The sequence below is a fragment of the Thamnophis sirtalis genome, unplaced genomic scaffold (genome assembly GCF_051295495.1).
Source record: "Thamnophis sirtalis isolate CommonGarterSnake01/CBP01778 unplaced genomic scaffold, rThaSir2_p1.2 scaffold_2, whole genome shotgun sequence".
Lineage (NCBI taxonomy): Eukaryota > Metazoa > Chordata > Lepidosauria > Squamata > Natricidae > Thamnophis > Thamnophis sirtalis.
In genome coordinates, this window is record NW_028261382.1 from 164,262,471 (window position 1) to 164,285,506 (window position 23,036).

Consider the following 23,036-nt stretch of genomic DNA (forward strand, 5'->3'; position numbering starts at 1 on the left):
ATAAAATGAATGTGGATAGGTGGGGAGATATTAACACTTAGCCCTGTCACTGGTTTTCTCCTTCAATTAAACTGCCTTTTGTATAAAACATTAATAATTTCCTAGTTGTGGATGTATAGATGGTGCTCAGCAAGAACTCTTTATATTCTCTTTCCAGCTACATGGTTACTTAGAAAGTGAACCACTCACACTACAGCTCTTCATCGGGACTGCTGATGACCGCCTGCTCCGACCCCATGCCTTCTACCAGGTTCATCGGATCACAGGGAAGACTGTTTCCACAACCAGCCACGAAACCATACTTTCCAACACCAAAGTCTTGGAAATTCCACTTTTACCTGAAAACAACATGAAAGCAATGTAAGGCTCCTTTTTAATGTCCTGTCTTACACTTTTATTAAATTATACACATAAAAGACAACATAAACTAACAGTCAAAAGAAAAGGTGTAAAAAGTAAGAACAGAAGAAGTGCAATAAGGTATGAAGAGAAAGAAAGGAGAACAAAAATATAAATAAAGACTGACTTCCAAATGACTATAAGGCACACTTAGCAATAGCAGTAGCAATAGCAGTTACACTTATATACCGCTTCATAGGGCTTTCAGCCCTCTCTAAGCGGTTTACAGAGTCAGCATATCGCCCCCACAGTCTGGGTCCTCATTTCACCCACCTCGGAAGGATGGAAGGCTGAGTTAACCTTGAGCCGGTGAGATTAGAACCGCTGAACTGCAGATAACAGTCAGCTGTAGTGGCCTTCAGTACTGCACCCTAACCACTGCACCACCTCGGCTCCCTTCAATTCAGCTTAGTTTGTGACACAATGTCCATTTTCCTCAAAAAAGGAAAGAGGATAAAAATCTTTTAAAAATTTATCAGTCGTCAAATGCATATGTTAAAATTTAATTTTTCTCATCTCCAAAAAGTCCACAAAGGACTTCCAATTATAGATTGATTTCTTCAGTGTTTTTTCTCTCACAAGAGCTATTAATGTAATCATCATTGCCAGTTCTGTCATCTTTATTACCTATTCCTGTATTGTAAGTAGTATAGGATCTTTCTAATACTGAGCATATAAAAGTTGTATTGCTGTTGCCATATATAACAATAAAACACCATGTGATTTTTCCAATGTTTTATCCATTAGCCCTCACAGTTTTGGTTCAGGGTTGTATATTAATTGTCAAGATTTTTTTAATTACATTACTAATTTTACTCCAGTATTACTTATGTGTGAATATTTTGTTCAACACTAATAAACCCTGGTTGTTGTTCTCTCTCTCACACACACACACCCTTGCCATTTCAAATCAGTATATCAGTTACAGAGCTGTAAATATCTCCTACCTCAGCTCCTGTTTTAGTTTCTTAACCTGACACCACCTTATTCCCGTGGTCTATTCTGCAGGAAACAAGTTTGCTAGCATTCTCACAAAGAAAAGAGAGACTGAATGTTGTGTGTCTCTGTTAAAGAAAAAATTAACCAAAGGCTGGGATTTTTTTGAAGCTGCAACTAAATGAGACACACAAATATTAGGGCAAATCAGTGGTTGGTTACCATTTTTTTTGCTACCGGTTCGGTTATAATGAGGCACTACTACAGGTTCGCCCAATCTGGGCTGAACGAGGAGCAACCCACCTCTGGGACAAATATATATAAAATCTTGTGTCATGGAATTTTTAACCTTCAGACAGTGTTAAGAATGAAAAACTCATCTATTTAATTTGTAAAGTGTGATTGTTCTGCCCAAGAGAAATGTGTGCAAGTAGAGCCAAAATGAAAGTAAATACGAACATTTCAAATAAATAATTGTATAGGTTATGATAATTTTCCTAGCCCCAAATTATCTCACTTGAAAAAAAGGCAGTGTGGCAGATAGTTATACAATCAAGATCTCGCTCCTTTTCTCTGTTGCCATTGTGCCCTCGGGTATTGTTAAAAATTGGTTTGTGTGTATTTAGTGTGTATTTTAAATAACATCTGCAAATATTTTGTGATATTAAATGGCATATGGAGCTGGAGGGCAGGGAGCTGGAATAATAGCAAGGCACATTGTCACAGAAAGTGATCAAGAAAAAAAAAACTCTGGGTACTTATAAAGTGATACCACATGGAAGCTGTAATCAGAAACATATTTATCCAGCAATCAGACCCAATAAAATGGGAAAACGTAGTTTTGAAAATTGACATACAATTTTTAAAATGAATAAAGCAAGCAAATAACTCTAAATCAATATGCCTAAGATTGCATTTTAGAAGCGGCAATAATATATTTGTGCAAAATTTTGACACTCTTACAAAGCAAAATGTGTAAGATAGCATTTAGATACGCACTGTCTAAATGCTATAAACAAGATAATAGATATTAAGAGAAATAGTTTTTCCTTGTAGCTTGGCTGAAGGATTAGTTTTTAATCATAATTATTATGTATCATTATCAAAATCTCACTGCCTGAAACTCTTAGGATTCACTGGGCAGTAACCGATTTATCCTAGTGTCCATTTAATGATATATAAATAGCACTGCAGTTTGCTGGAATGTCAAAAATAATGAAGTGTGTGATCCAAATAACTTGGATCAGTAAAGCTGTGTTAACAGACATGGTTATACTGGTTCTGTAAGGTTGTATCTGTCTCAGGAATTGCAGTTATAACCAATCAAAGCCTTGAAAGAAAGATTAGTCATGAGCTATGGTATCTTCTTCTTAGCCCGTTTCTCATCCTCTTATCTAAAAGTGGTAATATCTTAAATCTGGGACAGCAAGCAGCAAGCACCTAAGACATAAAATGGCCTTAACATTGTGGTAACAACCCCATAGTGCAAATTAGTTTTTGCTGTTACAATTGCAACTTAGAATAAACATTGCTAAAAAAAGGTATTGCCAGAGAAGATGGCTACGCTTGATATGGGCAGCTGTAAAGGAAATGAAGCTGCCAGAAACCATGTTGGCTAGATACCACCAAAGCCAACGTGGGCAAGAGCATAAAGCAACTGAAAGAAGTTGTACAAGATCAGAAAATGTGGAGAACGGGCCCATAGAATCACCCAAGAATTGGGCACAATTGAATGGATAGCAGCATCAGCATTGCATTATAGCTCCATGATCCATCTGGCACCAAAGTTCTTGCTAGCTCACTTATAGGACTTCAGACTGTACAACATCCTGACTTCATTAGCAGTCTTGATTCACCATTAAGAGTGATGATGTTTGGCTGTGTTTCAAATCCGACTGACTTGTTTGCTACCGCAGCAACTCATCAAATAGAGCATTTTTCCCCTTTTCTTTTTTTTTCCTGAAAACCAAGACAGAGACAGCTCTGACCATTCTTGATATTTTATAGCAGAAAACCTGTGCCAAATTCTAGTTAAAACTGCTTGTGGGACTGGCTTTATTCCACCAAACCGAATGGCAAGGAGTCAATTTGTATAAACGTAGCATATGGCCAGCCGTCCTCTGCATTATTGAAATCTAGTTTCTCTTTTCTTGTCTGGCAGGCATATAACAGTCCTGAAATATTTTTATTAGGGAAGATTCACCTATAGAAATTGTACATAATAAAATTGCTAAAAGTACAGGCCCTTGAGTGAAAAATATACATAACAAGCATGATGTGAAGGAGTTTCAAGGAGTTTCTGGGCAAATATATAAACCACCTAAGATATGTAATCATTACCTCCCTTCTTTCCTAATTCGAGGCAAACCAAAATTTTCTCTTTCATTGGTACCAGCAAATAATCATTTGTATTAGTCCTATAAGGCAAAAAGGAAGGAAGGAAGGAGAACCTTGGCTTATCAATATGTCTGAATCAGCCTCGAATCCCAGACCCAATAGTAAGGCTACTATAATTGTACAAACCTGGTTTGCTTCTTCTTAATTCTGAGTTGGAACCAGCCATTTGTGTTTGCCTATTATTTCCAGTTTATAAAATGCTTCTTCGGCTGAGAGTCGCAAACATGATTTCAGGCACAACCTGGGTTTGTATCTATTCTTTATTTTCAATTTGGCAAATGTAACATGATTTTCAAAATCCAAGCCTAAAACTGATGATCCAGTGGTTTAATAAATTAATGAGGAACGGAAAAGATACTTTTTTGTATGTTTAGTTCTGTAAATAAATAATTTAGTAATTCCTTGTGCCCTTTAGTTATTTTTTTCTCTTTAAGCTAGTTAAGACACACCAACTGTTTAGATGTCATTCTGGACGCATGCAACAGTTTAAATGGATTGTCTGCTGTTGTTGTTTTCTGAATAGCATTGACTGTGCTGGAATACTGAAACTTAGAAATTCAGACATTGAACTAAGAAAAGGAGAAACTGACATTGGGAGGAAAAATACACGGGTTCGGCTGGTCTTCCGTGTTCATATTCCTCAACCTAATGGGAGAACCCTTTCTTTGCAAGCGTCTTCCAACCCTATTGAATGTTGTAAGTATCCTTTCTTTCTCAGTGTGTTCATGTTTGGAGTTAAAATGGAAGTTGTTCTGTCACTCTGAATGCCAGAAAAAGAAGCACTTTGTATTCAGAATATTGAAATTCTCTTGGGAATAATTGATGGCAAAAATAAAAATACTGTACTGTTCTTCCAAAGAGATCTTGAAATTGGACTAAGGTACAAGTAACTCAGCAACTGTCTCCTCAAACCAAATGCTACTAAAAAGTTACAAATGTAGTTCGCCCAAAGTGGAATACTTAAAAATGTTAAACCCTGATATGTGTTAGTGTATATTCATATTTTATTTGTTTTGTTTTTTTCAAATCTCCATCAGCCCAAAGATCGGCTCAGGAACTGCCTCTGGTTGAAAAGCAGAGCATTGATAACTACCATGTGATGGGTGGGAAGAAAATAATTTTGAGCGGACACAACTTTCTTCAAGACTCTAAAGTGATATTTGTGGAGAAGGCTCCAGGTATTTAAAACACGACCAATGTTTATGCTTAAGTTACCAGTGTAAATATACAGCTGCAGTGTTTAATCACACTCTCCTATATTGTTAGCTTGGTCAACTATGTTATTCGCTTTCATGAGTGACATTATCAGAGAGATCCTGAATGTGTGCACTTGGAATTAAATTTCATTGTGTTTCTATTGTGAAATGCATAAAAAAAATAATTTCTTAATACAATTATTCTGGAGGAACACACATACGTTTGTAGCTGAATACAAGGGTAAAAGGAAGATTTCAATAAGTCTACCTTACAAATTTGGCTCAGCTTCAATTCTTGATTTCCAGACATACTTTTGCTGGATAGAAATAGCTATAAACAGAGAGGGGGGAAAAACTAATAGAAAAAAGTAGATAAATAGTATTTGTCTTTTCCATTTTTCCCAGCTTTCCAAAACTTTTAGTGAATCTCATTAAGAAACAGGTTCTGTTTGCAGAGTATGGGGAGAAGGAGATTGCTAAAAATGGCTTGGGGCAACCAACTATTTAAGTTTAGCAAGATAATGCTTAGGAATTAGTAACTGTTCATTTCTGAGTGTTAAGATTTTTGGTGCCAGATTTGTATCCATTTAATCTCTTGTAGAGATATTAGTCTTTGGGCCTACTTAAACAGCAAACTATATTGTTGGCAGGTGATGGCAAAACTACTAAGTGTCTGATTTTGGGGGGGATTGTAATATTATATGAATACAGGTAAATTCAGTTATCATCACAGTGACCTTCCTGCAATGACCTCTACATACTAATGATGTTTGATGAGGCTTAGCATCATCAATATGATTTCACACATCTCTCTTGATACCCAGCAGGCTCCTGATTCACCTGACTATGAATTAATTTGATTTAAATATTATTTTAATTTAATAGAATGGAAATTTGGGATATAGAATAAACAATCTAGCTTCCAACCATCTTCATTTTCCAGGAATTTTTTGGGAGTCCCAAAGATCCTCCTGGAAAATGAGCATGGTCAGCTGTAGCCAAATGCTTTGTTTGGAAGGGTGTTTATCTGTCCCATTCCCCAAAAAGAGCAAAAATAAGTTACCGGGTGCTTTTCAACTAGTTCTGACCCTGGCAAATGTGTGTGAATGGGCCCTGCATCAGCGATCTTGTGACAGAACCCACAGCGTGGTCTCCACAGTCTAAATCTATCATCCCACCTCAAATTGGGAATCCTTGATCTGGGATTATGAGATCTAGCCATTAATATGATATCTGTGGGTAAATCATTGAATTGTAAATCTAATTTGCCTATCTTTTGTGCACAGGTAGTTATTGCAAATAAAATGCATTTAACGAATAAATTGAAGTCTCTATTGCCAAGGTAAAGTAATTGAAAAACCAAGTACTTCACTTAGCCAGGAATATAAGGAGAGCCAGCAGGAGATACAGAACATTATTCCTGAGAATTAAATTAAAGTCTCTGTGTCTTTTTGTAATAGAGGGAGGGAAGAACTTTGTCAACCATTATAGAAAGCAAAACAGATTTAACAAAAGCATCAGAATACAAAATCACTTATAATATCTATATTACATATATATAAAGATTGTGTTCATTATATTATGGTTTATGTATTCTGTATGTAATTATACATTCTTTTATATAATTTAATAAACATATATTTGGAGAATTCATAACAAACCACCTTCTTGTGTAGATTATCTACAAACAAACTCCTGATTAGAAAGAATTTCCATCCTGGGCTCTGTAAATATTTTTGTTCAAATTCTCTTTTTTTAAGTAGAGAGCATGGATTTGTTTCTTGTGCTGCATATCATTTTGTTTTTTATTCTATTCTTATTTATTTTAATCTATGGAAAACTGTAAAACTATTTAAATAGCAGAGTCCATTAATGACAGCAAGTAAATCTCAAGAAATTATTTTTTTCTCAACAATAAAAAAGAAAATAAATATTATAATTTTAATCAGAATAAAGCTGGAAGGGATCTTGGAAGTCTTCTCGTCCAACTCCCTGCTCAAGCAGGAGACCTTATGCTATTTCAGACAAGTGGTTGTCCAGTCTCTTTTTTAAAGCTCCCTATGATGAAGCACCTACAACTTCTGAAAGCAAGCTGTTCCACTGGTTAATCTTGGACACTTTGTTATTAAATACTCCTTTAAGGTGGCTAAGCTACACCAAAAACGTGGCTAGAAGTGGAGTGCAAACACATATATTTCCAGGGACAAGTTACACCAATTTGTGCCTGACTTTTTCTAACCTGAATTTCCTCCTCTTCTGAACGGCTCTATTTTCATTTGCAAGGATCTGAAAACACCTGATGCTTTTCAGGATCATCTCAGCCTGCTATTTTAGAATCAAACTGCTTGGTAAAATTGGGAGTTGAGTAAAGATAAGGCAGGCAACGAGGAGCTTAAAAAGGCAGCAGATAAATGGGGTACTGGGATGTATAAAAAGCCAGGGTCAATGAAGGCAAGAATGAAAGGGGAGGAGCATTTTTTTTTAAGCTTTCTTGTTTTGGAAAGAGTTTCTGTGGTGCTGGCACAAATGAGGCATTCTACAGCTGTTTGCTGAACCCCCTGAACTTTAAGCTGTCTCCTGAAATGCTCAAACTCTTCACTTCTCCCAACCCTTCAAAGAAGGTTGTGATAATTAGGACCGTTTCACCCTCAGCATTCATTGAGTTCCAGTATTGATTGCAGTACTACACTGTAGCCCGACTGTCCTTAACTGTGCAGTATGTTAGAAGGACATGCCTTTTGCTGAGTAAGGCAGTCTTGACTACTCTCAGATGGAGCTACAGTATAATTTGGAGATGTAGGCTGACAGGCTGATGGAGGCAAACCAATGCCCTTCCCCCAGGCTTTCTTATATTATTTTTCACCCGTAACAGATAATGAATAAACACAACCCAAGAGGACAAAGTCAAAGAGAGAGTTATGTGAAAAAGAAGAGCAGAAAGCAGCAGACTAAAATGTGGCTAGACATTTCCAGATTCTTCTGGAAAATCTATTTAATTGGGGAGTGTAACAGGTTGATTGGAGGAAAAGCATTGGAGCAGTGTTTTGATAGAACAAATTGTATTTCTTTCTTTGATTGATGGTTAAAGCTACCCACCAATTTGTCAACAATGCCAAGAACACAGTGGTCTGAAATAGCAATGTAGGGCAGTAATGTTTATCTTGTTTGGACTACAACAATCCCCATAATCTCCACCCAGCATAGCTATAGGGGATGGGGTTGTGGTGGCATAGCTGCATCAAAAGGTTTTTTATTAAGAATATTTGATCCCGATCATGATCACACTATTCCTACGGAATATTTCCATCAGATAGTAAATATAATGGCCTAGTGTATAATCTGACAGGTAATCATATCATATTATAGTTTAACCTGCAATAATTGGTTTCACCTTTTCAAGTAAACCAAAACCAAACAAACAAAATTGTGGTTTCTGTTGTATAATCTAAATAATGAACCAATTATAGTATGTATAACAATGTAATTCTACATTTCAATACTTCTATTAAAAGTAAGCCAAAATTCTTTAATCGGACAGGTTGCTATGCATTGGAAATAATACAGTTTAATACATCTTTTTAAAATCTTTACATGTTTGACAAATAGGCCGGGCTTTTCTTTCTTTTGTGAGTTTAGTGATGGCATTGCTAAAGACTTCTTTTTAAAGTTATTATTTCGTTTGCCAAATTGGTATCGGTGTTTAAGTTGTAGTTATTGTTAATGAATATGATTTCTAAAAATGATACTAATTGGTTATGCAGACCACCCTGATTATTTGTAATTGACTGGACATTATTTTGTGCTGAAGTCTTGAACTATGCCTGCCGTTCTGGGCTATCTTTCAGCTGCTGTGATCTCCTGAGAAATGGCATTATTCTTGCATAGAAACAGAAAAGGGAAGGGTTGGCCTGCCTTAACAATGACTCATATGAAAGGGAATCCCTGAAGAACGATCAAGTCCATTCTTGAACTTGAAGTCAACAGAAGAAACGTGCTTTCAGTTTAACTCCTTGAACACAGTTTTTTGGCAAACAAGTTTAAGATCCAGGAACGTTAACATTACCTATGATGTTCTGTGTCTCTTACTTGAAATGACTAGGGATGACTAGGCAATAGTATTTGTTGCTTAATTATTATTTTTTTTAGCTAAAATAGATATCAGAATAAAGGAACATTGTGTGCAAAGAGGCTCATCTCAAACCAAATTAATTTCTAAGTGACAGTGGTGGAAGAAGATTGCTATCCTGCAAGAGACGCAGCTTTTTTTCAGAAGCATGCTGTCATTTCCTGAGACATGCTATAGTGTTGTTGAAAGAATTATGGTGTAGATATTTATTGCTTGTCCATGGAGCTATTTTTCCAGTGATGAAATTCAATATTAAATACGCATTCAAGAACTTGATCTCCCACTTGTAAAGAGAGCAAAAGAGAAAGTGTCTGCTCTGTTCTAAAGGTTCAGCTTTCTTAAAATGTTATTTTATTTCCAGCAATGATTTCAGCAGTTAATTTGATTTCCATGGGCTTTTTATTTGGTGCTATTGTTCAGTTTACCTCACTGTTTTAGTTTAAAGTAGATTAAGAAGAAATAATGAGTGATTTGTGAGGGAAAGCTTCTTGTAATTAATTTATTTTCTAATGTAAACACCCACAACTATAAACTACCAAAACTCTTGTGTCTGTGATCTTCAGTTGGCAAAATTGGAAGGTATAGGGCAACAATTATTGAATGAAGATAACTCAGATGGGCTAACGTACAAAACACTGGGACTCATGGCTCCCGTAGAAATGACATTTAGAGAAATTGTGCCACATGTCTTCCAACTACATTTTCCTAAAACCCATAGATTGCATGGCACAAGGGAGAAGACCATAGTTCTTCCCCCTGGCCACGCACCCAGTCAGTTGAAAGCAAGATCCAATAGGCAAGCAGCAATTGACTGCTTTGGAACTGAGGGTGAAATTTGAAATTTCTTAATGGTTGTGGGTGGCAAGGGAAAAACGAGTGAGTGACTTGGAGGCCTGCTGGTGAGGTAGGACTGGCTGAGGTGTGACTAGCAAGCACACCTTCCCTATAGGGGGAAGGCCCTTGAGGACATGCCAGAATAAGCAGTGGCTGTGCAGTTTCCTTTGTCCCCCTCTCCCTAGCAAAGTGGCAAGAGTTTCATGGGTCAGTCAAGGTGGAGGAGGCATTATTTCCAACACATCCTGCCAACTTTCCACAAGCACATTCAATGGGGAAACTGGCAGAAAGTTGGAAGTTACTGCCTCTGCTTTTCTGCCCGCCCTTTATCATTCTCTGCTTAAGGATCACTGAAAAGGATGAAATTGTGGGTTATGGGTAGTCTAGCCTAGCATTTACTAAACACAATCTTGCAGAATCAGTTCATGCAATGGAAAGTACTTACTTTCTAGTCTCTTGACAAAGTTCATGCCCTTCTCTGAACCTATTCCAGTTTTTCTGGGTTTTTTTTAAAGGGGGGGGGGGCGCTAGAATTGTACTCATGTCAGAATCTGTCCAAAGCAGAATAAACCTATTGCTTCTTTTGAATTGAAAGCAATTCTTCTCATTGATCCAACCTAAAATTGCATTTGCCTTTTTTGCAGTTGTGTCATGTTGCTGACTCATGGGGTGTTTTCAATGAAATACTATTACAAAATATTTTTCATAAATGTTACTACCAAGCCAGGTATCCTCCATCCCATACTTCCACATCTGATTTTTTTTTGTTTCCTAAGGGAATAACTTTGCACTTTGTTAAGTTGCAGCATATTACTTTCAGGCCATTTCTTTACCAAGACTATTTTGAGTTTTATTTTATTATTTTGAGTCTGCTAAAATTTCCTACCCTAATTTGTGTCATTTGCAGATTTTATAAGCATTTCCTCCACTGACAAAATATTGAAGAATGGAGGACACAGTATGTAATCCTGTGGCATGTTCTCAATCGCTCTCTTCAGTTTGAAGCACTATTGATGAGCGCACTTTGAGTGCAGTTTTCGAGCCAGCTATGTGTAATTGTCATGCCATTCAACCCACACTTAATTAGTTTGCTAATCAGAATATCATGGAGTACCATTTAAAATGCTTTGCTGAAATCAAGATATATTATGTCTATAGCATTCCCACAATGGGGTTACTCAATCAAAAATTAATTATTAGATTAGTCTGGCAAGAGTTGTTCATGACAAATCCATGGAGACTAATCACCACGTAATTTTCAAAATGCGTGCAGATCAATCTGTTTATGATTGATTGTAGACTCATCACAGATATCAGTGCCAGATTGACTGGTTTGCAGTTCTCCAGATCCAAATTTTTTCCCCCTTTTTTGAAGGCATCTCTTTTTGGAAATAGCACTGTATTAGCATTTATTGAACTTAGTTCTTTTCTTGCAGATGTTTCATTACCGGGCTAAGTAACATCACCAGTACATCGAATATATCAAATATATTTGCAATTTGAAGCAATTTGATTGAATGACTGTATTAATTCTCTTTCAATACGCCCCCGGTGAATTTTTGCTCTTTATTTAAAGTACTTAAACTACTTTCTTTAGCCTGAATGACTTCTGGAATAGTTTATACAGAATAATAACAAGACACTTTATTCTCAGATTTACAATCTAAAATGAAACAACACTAAAAGAAAAAAGATGTTAAGTATTATTTATGTATTTATTATTATGCCCTCTGTCATACAAATGGCTATTCACCAGCCACAGGGAAGTGTTTGGGTTTCGTTCTGTTGCTTTCTTTGCTTCTTCGGTATCAATATTTTACCTAACTGAGCATTCCATAAATCAAATAAATATAACCCTCCCCACTTTTTAGAATGGAATGCTAATAAGAACAAGATCTGCTACGGGATCAGATCCATGGTCAAAACATTTTTTTATTTGCTTTTAACTAGTGTAGTATATTATATTCAGTAGAACAAAAGTTTTCATAGAAAATTAAGACAGTAGGTGGTTAGAATAATGCCATTCCTGTATTCTGTTTTTAGTACCACTTTCTGTAGAGAATAAAGGAAAATAGCATTTTGCTTCTACAATTTAAATTGCATGGGCTAAGGCTTAGAAAAATGATGATGATTTTAAAATGTACTTAAAAATAAAGTAAACGGAGGTCCCTCAGTTAATATAATGGTATTTGGATACAGATTGAGCAACAGTAGAGATTTTCTTCTGTACTGCTGCATTAGAAGGCTGAAAATTTGGCATCTGTTTTGATGAGAGGAGATGTGGAGACCAGTGAGCAGACTTTTGGCTGTGCTCCATTTGGTAAAAGATCTTACGTTCCCAGAGATCTTTCCACTGGTCTTTCCATTGCCAGTAGCAGTCACAGTTTAAGGGGCAATTGGCCCAAAAAGAATCAAGTTTCAGACTGGTAGTGAAGCTGTAGTTCACATAATAAACCAAGTGGCAGAATAATCCCTTGAACACGTACTTTATATGTACTTTATATGCATAATGTTGTTTTCTATGTCTGGCTCTCAAACGGAGTCTACCACACCCTTTTCATTTGCTGTTGTTTCAATTTCTGGTTTAACTCACTCACTCCTGGCCTAAAAGCTTCTGCCAAGGAATTGCCAGAAATTGAGAATTACATACTTCAGAACACGTGGGAGATGATGATGACAATGGCATTAAGATGAAAGTCATTTGTGTCTTCCTCCCAGCATGGCTGGGGTGAAAAATGGTATCTGGCTTACCAGAAATAGATACCTTTAACAGGATGTTTCATTAGATGATGGAATCATTGCTCTGTAGAATCCATTCACTCCTCTGCAGACTTAACTAGTAAGAAATTGACTTCAGGTTCTCCTAAATTTGTAGCATGTAAAAAGAGTAAATAATATGGGATGCTTTCTATACAGATAATATAATACGATCATTACTCACCCTATGGGAGCCTTTCCTAATACAGTGTTTGCAAGCTGAGGATGATGAAGGGAACAGCTCAGGGCATCTGGAAGACTAAAGGGCATTGTGCTGTGCTTTTCTTAGATATGTCAAGACCAGTTATTATTTTAAATATGTGTATTACTTAATCAGTTTTGGGACAAAAGGATAATTTTTAAAGCAAAAGGTAAGTACAATCTGGATTTTAAATGAACCTATTTTAAGACCTGGAGAAATATTGGGCAGTGCTAAATAATTGTTTCTAAAGAAAAGGGGTATATTTACCAAAATATAATTGTGAATGAGATTTCACAATTAGCTTCTTTTGCTATTAAATGCTACACCCAAATAGCTTGGATTACAGAAGTCTTCCCTACTTTTAATTTTTTTCTCTTTAAATATAATATTTCAGTCTCACTTTTCCTCTGGGGAAACTCAATTTTTCCCTGTTATCTTCACAACGATGGTGTGAAGTAGGTTAGATTAAGAGTGGATGACCGCATCAAGTAATTTAGTTGTACATAAGCTGAGTTTGATCTTGCAATCAGAGCTTTCGGGGATCCATGATCTTTCTTCAGCATAATCCCATGAGGGTAGTCTAGAAATGGTGAAATTTCATATAACATGGGAGTTAAGAGAGAAGGCAGACAAACTACAGTTGCTATTTGTGATAATTGAAGGAAATTTCAACCAGGAAGCCTCAGGTAAAGAATCACCTAAACCTTCCCCAACTTAATCCCTTCAAAATTCTTCTGATAATTTTGCATGGCCATTGTTACCCTCTTATATGGTGGTGCTATTTTCTGCTATTGCTTTGCAAACGTATTTTATTCAGGGAAGCAGCTGATTTAGCCATTTTTATCTCTTGAGAATTTACAGTATCTCCGAGCAGGTGTGTATGATACCTTGCTCCTCAGATCTCACTTCTTTATGAGCTGGAGTCTTGTAATTAAATCCTGAAGGAAAGGCTAGTTCTCAAGTGAGATGACAGGAAACTAAGCTTAAAACCGAGTGAGATCTGAGGAGTTAAAAAGAGCCAGCTGCCATTTAGAAGCCAGGTAAGGCCAAGAGCCTTGGAAAGAGGCAGCTTTTCACACATGTGCAGCTGTGATCTGTGGTGCTAAAGCAATGCTGGGCAGAATCCAGACATAGCTGTACATGAGAGATTAAGAACGACTATCACTGCCCCAATTTGATGGGGTTGCCAACTGATACTGTGGGGATGAAAGAATATGTGTGGCAGCTGCCAATAAAGGTGTGGTTAATGATCATCCCATTACCATGATTGGCTTCTTTCTAGCTTCTCATAATACCAACACTGATCTATAAACTCAAAAGCACTGATCTCTGCTAAGTTTTTTTCTTCATTGTTGGCACTAATTAAACAAGCTTTGCGTGCTAAGTCTTTGTGGCTCGTGAAGCCTAATAACTTACCCACAATCATTTTAAAAAGACTTGGAACATGTGCTCTATTGCATGAGAATTAGATGGGCAAGAGCAGAATTCAAATCTCAGTTCCAATTAAATAAGAGAAACATTTGTAGGCAAATTAGTTCTTCAATTGTAGGCTGATTAAATGCAATGCTACTGATGCAATATTTAAAACACATCAGACACCGGGTTGCTGAATCAAATTTAAACAGAATTAAATACAAAAATATAAATGCCTATGGAGATTCGCAATCATCCAGGTCTTTCCAAAGGTGCTTTTCCAAAAGGCAACTGGACTTTTCCTTGGGTTTTTTCTTTCCAAATGTGTAAAGTGAAAAACTAAGGAACTGAAGAAAATTCTTGGATGAGAAGCAAAATGTTTCCAAGGGGGGAGGAAAGGCAAGCAAGTCCAGTTGCCTTTTGGGGGAAAAAATCTACCTTTTGGACACAAAATATAAATTTTATATAGCATGACATTCTTGTTAGCATTGGAGTAAAATCACAGGTCCGATATATACAACCTAGGTTTCTTACCATATATTGGATTATGATTTTCATAATGCCAGCCAACTCATGGTGATGATATGGTTATAGTTTAACACATATCTGAAGTGGGGGGGAACAACATCCGGTTGATGAAGGTTGGCATATATGCCCCCTTGTCGAATTAAGCAGCTTTGTCTATCTGAATAGAGTCAACCCCTTAGGGAAGATATATGTGCACTGAATCATCCTTCTAGCCAAACTAAATACCCAGATAGATTTCAAAAGTGCATTTGATTCTGTAATTCTGTTTAAAGTCAAAAGCTATTAACACTCATGAAATTCTTGCACCCTGGAGAAAAGAAAACCAGATATTGCAATTCTGAGAGCATTCCCTGGGTTTCAGTTCCAAACTTGTTTATAGAGAGAGACCAGTGGTGAAATTCAATTTTTTTTTTACAACTGGCTCTGTGGGCATGGCTTGGTGGGCATGGCAGAGAAAGGATACTGCAAAATCTCCATTCCCACCCCACTCTGGGGCCAGCCAGAGGTGATATTTTCCGGTTCTCCTCAAAATTCCTCCTTCCGGTTCTCCAGAATCTGCTGAATTTCTGCTTCTGGTTCTCCAGAACCTGTTGAATTTCACCCCTTGGAGACACTTTTCCGAGTTGTGGCTTAGCCTTAAATATGACCATCAAACATACAAGATGGAAGGCATGCAGTTTATCACACAAAATACGCTGAGGTATAAGTGAAGCCTAATCATTCATTAAGAAGTCAATCTATTTCTAGTTAAATTTCTCCCATAATACTATTGAGATTTTAATTGATATGAAGAAAAAATACTGAATGGAATATCCCCTAATAGAAATGCTGCCTAGAAATAACCAGGACGATGAGATTTCACAAAACACCTTTTAGTTCTTTTGCTGCTGTGTTAGAACAAGCCTCCAGTGGCTTTTTCTGTGGAAATCTTCTCAATGGGTGTGGTGGGGAAGCCGTTCCTGTGACTCAGTGCAGGGAATTCCCTGATGATTTTAGATTTTTATTTTTATTTTTTGCTTCTGCCGAGAGTTTCCTTTTTAACTGCAGAGAATGGTGGATACAGAGTGAATTACAAAGACCTATTCAGAGCTGAGACATTCCATTCTGGAACTTTGCTTTTATTTTTAGCCATTCAAAACCAGCCTACGAAGTAATGAAATAGGGGTGCAAAACTCCCTGCCACCATTCTCAGTGCCAAATCTCCCCCCCCCCCCCGCGTGAAACACCCCATATCCTTGAATGATAACTGAGTCACTTCTGTCCTACAGGAATATTTTTATCCGCATCCTAATGAGAAAAGTTGTGTTGGTGTTTGGTTTTTCTGGGAAACAGTTCCTATTAGATGTGAGGATGCACACACACGAGCCAGAACTCTTCTCTGGCAGCACACTGAAGTGCATGTTTGAAGGAGTTAATTATGGCTTTTTTCTGGTAGGCTGCCAAAATGAAAGCCACTCCAGAATTTTAGAAAAACACCCTCTGTTAAGCCCTTTGGATTTGTATGGTGCGAAACAAAGCCCACTTAGAAAAAAAAATGTGGGGACTTCAGTATAGGAAGTGAATGTGAGAAGCCACTCTTAATCTCTCTCATTAATTGTATTTCAGACCCTGTTAAAATGAAGGGAAAGCTTCAGTTTATATTTGTGAATTTAACTTGTTCTGGGATTTTCCCCCACCTTGCCTTCAGCTGTATAAACAGGAAGGCTGTGCCTCTGTTTAGTTAGCCTGTTTCCCTTAGGTAAGAGAAGAAGCTAATGAACAGCTTCAGAAGTGTCAGCACTGGATCTCTTTATTCCCTGGATGGACATAACCTTAGGACTGAATCTCCTGTGCAGAATCTGGCATTAATTTCAGCAGTTAGACACAAACAATAGGCGAAGATCCCTTTTTTTTTTCTTTTTAAAAGACATCTTATTTTGATAGCATGCTTGTGTTTAGAAATAAGTTGTGCATTTGCCATTTCAACTTCTGGACCCCAATCTTAAATTAACACAAAACTAAAACAATCGTGCATCAGATTTTAAAGAAGTAAATATTTTACTCCAACCATACAGAAAATAAAACAACAGTACTCACCAAAATCAGAGGATTTTTCACACTCTCTCCCTCCTCCCCAACCTGCTTACAGGTTTTTTGGGGGGGTTTGTTTTGTTTTTGAAGGGGTGAAATAGGTGATGAGGAGAGATGAAAGATTTGCTACTTTTTGCTTTATTGGCATTTTCTACATATATAATAAGCAACATTTGGGAAGAAACCCTTCAGTAAGTTCAGTTCAAACAGGGAATGCCTGAAATGTGTCTGTTTCAACTTTATGTTATGTCTGTAATTTGAATTATTTGCATTTTGGAAAGGTATAAATTGCTCTGGTGTACTTTCATTGGATTTCAGCCAGGCAGGGAGTTGCCTTCAGCTGTGAGTCAGCCAGGCTGATGCAGATGTGGCAGCTTTACAATGGAAACTTTTGTGGCGTATCACTCCTCACTTTTCTAGCACAGTCTGACGAGAGACGGCATCTTGCATACTTGGATAGGATAACTGGCAAATATTGTACTGGCCTAAAACTTTTTTTCCTCAGGATAAGAAAGTCTTTTTAGCATTTTGAGACTCCTAAAAATTATTTCATCCATTCCTGCGTCTTTTCTTAAAAACAAGCAGGTTGATTCATATACACTTACAAAACATGTTTACTGTAGAGTTGTTGGTGTAATGATCTAGGATTTCTCTCTTGGAATGGATCCCAGTCTGTGGGTGTAGAGATTTCCCTTTTGGTTCACCAGACGTAACATGAGGAATTGTCTGATTTTCCTTTCTTCTCCTCTCTTTCTCCTCTCTCCACCCCTCCTCTCCTCACCCCACCCCTTTTCTCTCTTAACTTTTTCAGTTAAAGGCTCTGGATTAGGAGTGGGAGATAGTGAGTTCTAATCCTCCTTAGGCATGAAAAACAGCTGGATGATTTCTGGCCAGCCATTGTCTCCTAGTCCCAGAAAGTACTGGCAAACCACTTCAGAATTGTTGCCAAGAAACTGCATGGAATTGTCCATATAGGCACCAACTGACTCAAAGCACCATAACTGATTTATTCTGCTTTTGTTAAATGAGATTTATTCTTATTAAGTAATTTATTTTCCCCCTTCTTTTCTGTAATAGAGAAAGTCTGGAGAGTCTCAGGGGAATTTCGTAATACAGCAGCAGTAACGCTTGCTTCTTTCAGATTGCCGAGCACACTCAATATCGCCCCTACTTTTGGACTTTTTAAAAAACTTAAGTTATTCTTAAAATGTACTTTCCCATATACGCTTTACCAACTTAAAAACTAGAAAATGGAACATAGCAATTCCTCTTTTTCAGAACAGATTAAATATACCAAATCTTAAACGTTCTGTTGCTCATTTATAAAGGTGACAGAAAGACAAATGGATATCAATTTAGAATATTCTACCCAGAGCATTTTCATTCAGTCTTAGGCCAGAAAGTATTTTTCCCATTTTTAATCATCATAATAACCTAAAGAAATCAATTAAGATGTGCAATCATGACTGGCCACAGACTGCTATTTGACCTGGCTTCCCCTAGCTTGAATCCACAATGTAGTTACCACAATAAAATGTGGGAAGAAAGAATTAAAAATTAAGCCAGAAAAGGGCATGGCTGGAATATACTTTTGCTAACTATACCCAGTTAGCCTTTCCAAGGCATTCTATTAATATCAAAAGCCCAAGAACACATTAAATTTTTCACTGGTCAAGTGTCTTTAGCACAGTTGGCCTCAACCAAACTTTGAGATTTCATCAACATTTGCCCCAGAAGCTATGATGATAACATATCTTTCATGTGGAACTTCTGACCTTCAGAACCAGTTGAGGGTTCATGTACAACACAGACACTTCATGTTTACCTTACTCAATAACCTGATTCTTATCCTCTCTATATATCAGGGGTTTCCAAACTTGGCAGCTTTAAGACTTATGTACTTCAATTCCCAGAATTCCTCAGGTAGCCATGCTGTCATGTTGACAAGTTTCTAATAGAAAGTTTCTAAAAACTTTCTATTCGACACAATATAAACTGCAGTTGCAATTGAACGCTGATATGAATAGGAATAGATAAAATCAAACAAACCACTGCATTTTGTTGTATTTTATAAAATGCACATTTTTTAAAAAAAATTAAAAGTTAGTGGATGATAATTACTTTGCAGTGAGATTACCTATCACAAGTAGGAAGAGACCCTACTTCTTTTGATAGAAGGTTTTCATAAATTAGGCAACTCTACCCAATTAGACAAAAAGAAAGAGCATTCATTGGGGACTGAATCAGGTCTTTGGCTATGGAAGCAGAATCAGTGGATAAACCGTTCCTTTCCCTTCCTCAAACTTCTTTAAATAGAAGTGCTTATTTCTTTATTCACTACAAAACTGAACTCATCTTGAATATCATGTCTGCATAATAAAGATATCTTAAAAGGGGAGCCCTCCCTTTTATTTGTGTGATTTATTGTGCACTAAGCACATTAATTTGGATCTTTTATGTCCTTATCTTTAGATGGTCATCATGTGTGGGAAATGGAAGCCAAAACTGACAGAGAGTTGTGTAAGCCAGTAAGTGCCTCTTTTGCCTTTTGAAAAATACTGTGCTGCTTTTCTGGACGTGTATATCTGTGCATTTTCTTCACTTTATTTTATTATTGTATTAATTATATGTAAATCATGCATAAATTTTAAGATGAAGTTGGGTTTTTAAAAATAACCTATTTCAGTTCAAGCAATCATATGTATTTGTCTCATTTAATTACATTTTTTTCTCACAATAAAGCTAAATGTAAGGTATAACTAAACGGAATGGTAATCAATCATTTATTCATTTATGAAATGTAGATGTCTCCCTAATCTGTTCTGATTCTCAGTGACTTACAAATTCAATGATTAAGGTACAATAAAAATAAAGAAAAAAATCAAAACTCAGAAAAAAACAACAACAGTCTTGTTTAAAAATAGAATATACATATGGGATTCATCACCCACACTAACCTGGTTCTGGAAACAGCCAAGTTTTAAATAGGGCCAGAGCAAAGACCATTGTAAATAGGACAGTCATAGCTGGAATAGTTAATTTGGGTGGCTTAAAAAGGATAGTAGACAAATGTATGGAGGACAGCCTATCAAGCCACTAACTTCTGGAATGGATGGAACTGGCATGCCTTTTAATGCTAGGTGCACGTTTTCTTGTATCCACTATGAAAATCTAAATACTAAGCTAAGAGCTCTTCCACACCATTCTGTTGGTGTGCTTCTGTTTTTGAGATGGGATTTATTATTGTTGTTGTTGTTATTGTTATTATTGTATTAGCACTGGAATTCCATTTAAAACAGTTAAAAATAGACAAAATCACCATCAGTCAAATGCAAAAAGTCGCACTGCTTGGATCTGCACGCATATTACGAAAATACATTACGACGTCCTAGACCCCTGGGTGGGGCCCGACTAGTAGCCAATGCCAAATCCGGCGAAACAACTGGCCGCTGTGATACAATTCTGTTGTGATGATGATAATAATAATAATAATACAAAGCATTGCATGGCCAATTTCTGGAAAAAATAAAAGATAAAGTGGACAGTGAAAAAACTTGGTTATGGTTAACAGCAGGTACATTAAAGAAAGAAACAGAGTCACTAATCCTGGCTGTGCAAGAACAAGCTATCCGCACAAATGCCATTAAGGCCAAAATCGAAAAATCCTCTGATGATGCCAAATGCAGACTTTGCAAAGAAGCTGATGAAACTGTTGATCACCTACTCAGCTGCTGTAAAAAATTGTGCAGACTGATTATAAATTGCGGCACAATTCAGTAGCACAAATGATCCATTGGAATTTGTGCAAAACTTATAATATTAAAACAGCAACAAACTGGTGGGAACATCAGCCTGAAAAAGTCACCAAAAATCAGATGGTCAAGATCTTGTGGGATTTTCGCATACAAACGGACAAAATACTGGCGCATAATACACCAGACATCACACTGGTTGAGAAAAACAAGGTTACAATCATAAACATTGCAATACCAGGTGATAGCAGGGTCGATGAGAAGGAATGTGAAAAAATCGCAAAATACCAGGACTTAAAAATTGAAATTCAACGACTATGGCACAAACCAGCAGTGGTAATTCCAGTGGTAATCGGCACACTGGGTGCTATTCCAAAAGCACTGGAATTACATTTAAAACAGTTAAAAATTGACAAAATCATCATCAGTCAAATGCAAAAGGCCGCACTGCTTGGATCTGCACGCATATTACGAAAATACGTTACGACGTCCTAGGCCCCTGGGTGGGGCCCGACTAGTAACCAATGCCAAATCCGGCGAAACAACTGGCCGCTGTGGTACAATTGTATAATAATAACAACAATAATAATAATAATAATAATAATAATAATAATAATAATAATGCTCTCACAGCCTACTATTTCCCACATCTCTGCAGTGAGGCTGGTACTGATCCTGCCTTCTTCTCTAGACCTGCAGTGGGAGGTGGCAGTGGATTCAGAGTGGAGAAACCAGCGTGCCTGGCATTCTCTGAGCAGTTAAAATAAGTCGATTGACAATAAACCCGCCTCCATTCTTTTTAAACAATTACATGCAAGAAAGCACCAGAACTGCCACCACCAGAGTAGCCAAATGTATCGAGGTTCTGCCATGTCAAAATAGATGAGATGATATAGGGGAGAAGAGGGGTGGATGAAAGAGGGATCCCAAAGGTTTCTAGTTCTGGAGCATCAAGCAAAAATGAAACAAGCACCATTTCAGTACTGAGGAGCCATGTAGGAGTTGCAGTCACAACTCTGGAGCTGTACTACCAAGGGCCCTGCCTACAGTAGGGCTCATCATTGCTGTTGGGTTTGGAGAAAGCCTTTAAGATCACTTCTGTATCCACCTCCTTTACTTTTCTGCACAAATTCTATGAGGATTGTCAAGCTCATGGAAGTCTTACATGGTCTTCTACAAGGCCTATACTACATTCTGAAAATAGCATAAGAAAAAGAAAGGTTGCAGAAGAAGCTGCATAGTGCACCCTGACAGCCATAGTAACTATGGCCATGGAATTCCAAAGACCTCAGTCTGATGGGAGGTTGGGTCTGATACTGAGTAGAAGCTCAACAGGTTTCCAACCCAATTTAATCTCAGGATGTTATTTTTCCCATAGAAGATCTTTCTTGTTGGATTATTTGATCAAACTTTAGCCTGTCTCAGCAGTACACCAGCTGCATGACAGGAGTTTTTTTAGGAGGATATGCCCTCAAAAAATGGTAATGATTAGAGGACTAATCTTATGTTGCAGTATTCTTAAGGCAAGGTTATTTACCTTTTTCAGTGCCTTCCGGAGCATTTGTTTGCTTTATTCTTCTGATTCAAATGTTCTTTAACTGTGATTCACCGCTAACATACTTTTATCCCCTTTTTAGACTTTATTAGTTGCTGAGATTCCACCATTCCGCAATCAGAGAATTACAAGTCCTGTCCAAGTCAATTTCTATGTCTGCAATGGAAAGAGAAAGAGAAGCCAGTACCAACTTTTCACCTATCTTCCTGCTAATGGTAACAATTTATTTCTAATTTTAAGCAGCATGAAATAAATAAATTTTAAGTGGCATGAAATAATTTTTGTGTGTTTTATTTTAAAATTTGCAGCAAAGTTTAAAGTTGAAAATAAAAACCAAACATTCAGTGGCAGAATAGAATCAAGAAAAGCGTCTTTCTGTACAAATTGTGGAATAGCCTTTGCAGTAGACATATGAAAAACTTAATAAAAGTTCTATCTCCTTGCAGATATATACATCTACTAACATCCAATATTTGTTAGTCTCATTAAATAAGATTCTGATAATGCTCCAATGCAGTACTGCAGCCTAGCTCACTGCTCACTCCAAGAGTTCGATTCTGAGTGGCTCAAGGTTGACTCAGCCTTCCTTCTTTCTGAGATCGGTAAAAATGAGGACCCAGATTGTTGGGGACCATATGCTGACTCTGTAAACTGCTTAGAGAGGGCTGTAAAGCACTCTGAAGCGGTATATAAATCTAAGTTCTATTGCTGTTGCTGTTCTGTGACTAATAACCTTGGAGGTTGGGACTTTGGGGGAGTTGAAAATATACTGAAGACACAGTTTTCCCATGCCTGCTTAAAAAAACCAGACATCAATCAATCATGTTGCCCAGAGAAAAAAAAGAGGTTAGTTATATGAACATGCTGCCTT

At 37.1% G+C, this 23,036-nt stretch overlaps 1 protein-coding gene across 4 annotated transcripts in view; it reads left to right on the forward strand.

Annotated features, from left to right (window-relative positions):
* Positions 1-23,036, forward strand: part of NFATC1 (nuclear factor of activated T cells 1) — a 133,586-nt gene that overhangs the window by 65,226 nt on the left and 45,324 nt on the right. For all 4 annotated transcript variants that reach the window (XM_087707341.1, XM_087707343.1, XM_087707340.1 and 1 more), the window contains exons 4-8: positions 158-360; positions 4,256-4,428; positions 4,770-4,910; positions 19,331-19,386; positions 22,248-22,380. In XM_087707341.1, coding sequence (XP_087563467.1) covers positions 158-360; positions 4,256-4,428; positions 4,770-4,910; positions 19,331-19,386; positions 22,248-22,380 — 706 coding nt within the window. The remainder of the gene's footprint in view (positions 1-157; positions 361-4,255; positions 4,429-4,769; positions 4,911-19,330; positions 19,387-22,247; positions 22,381-23,036) is intronic.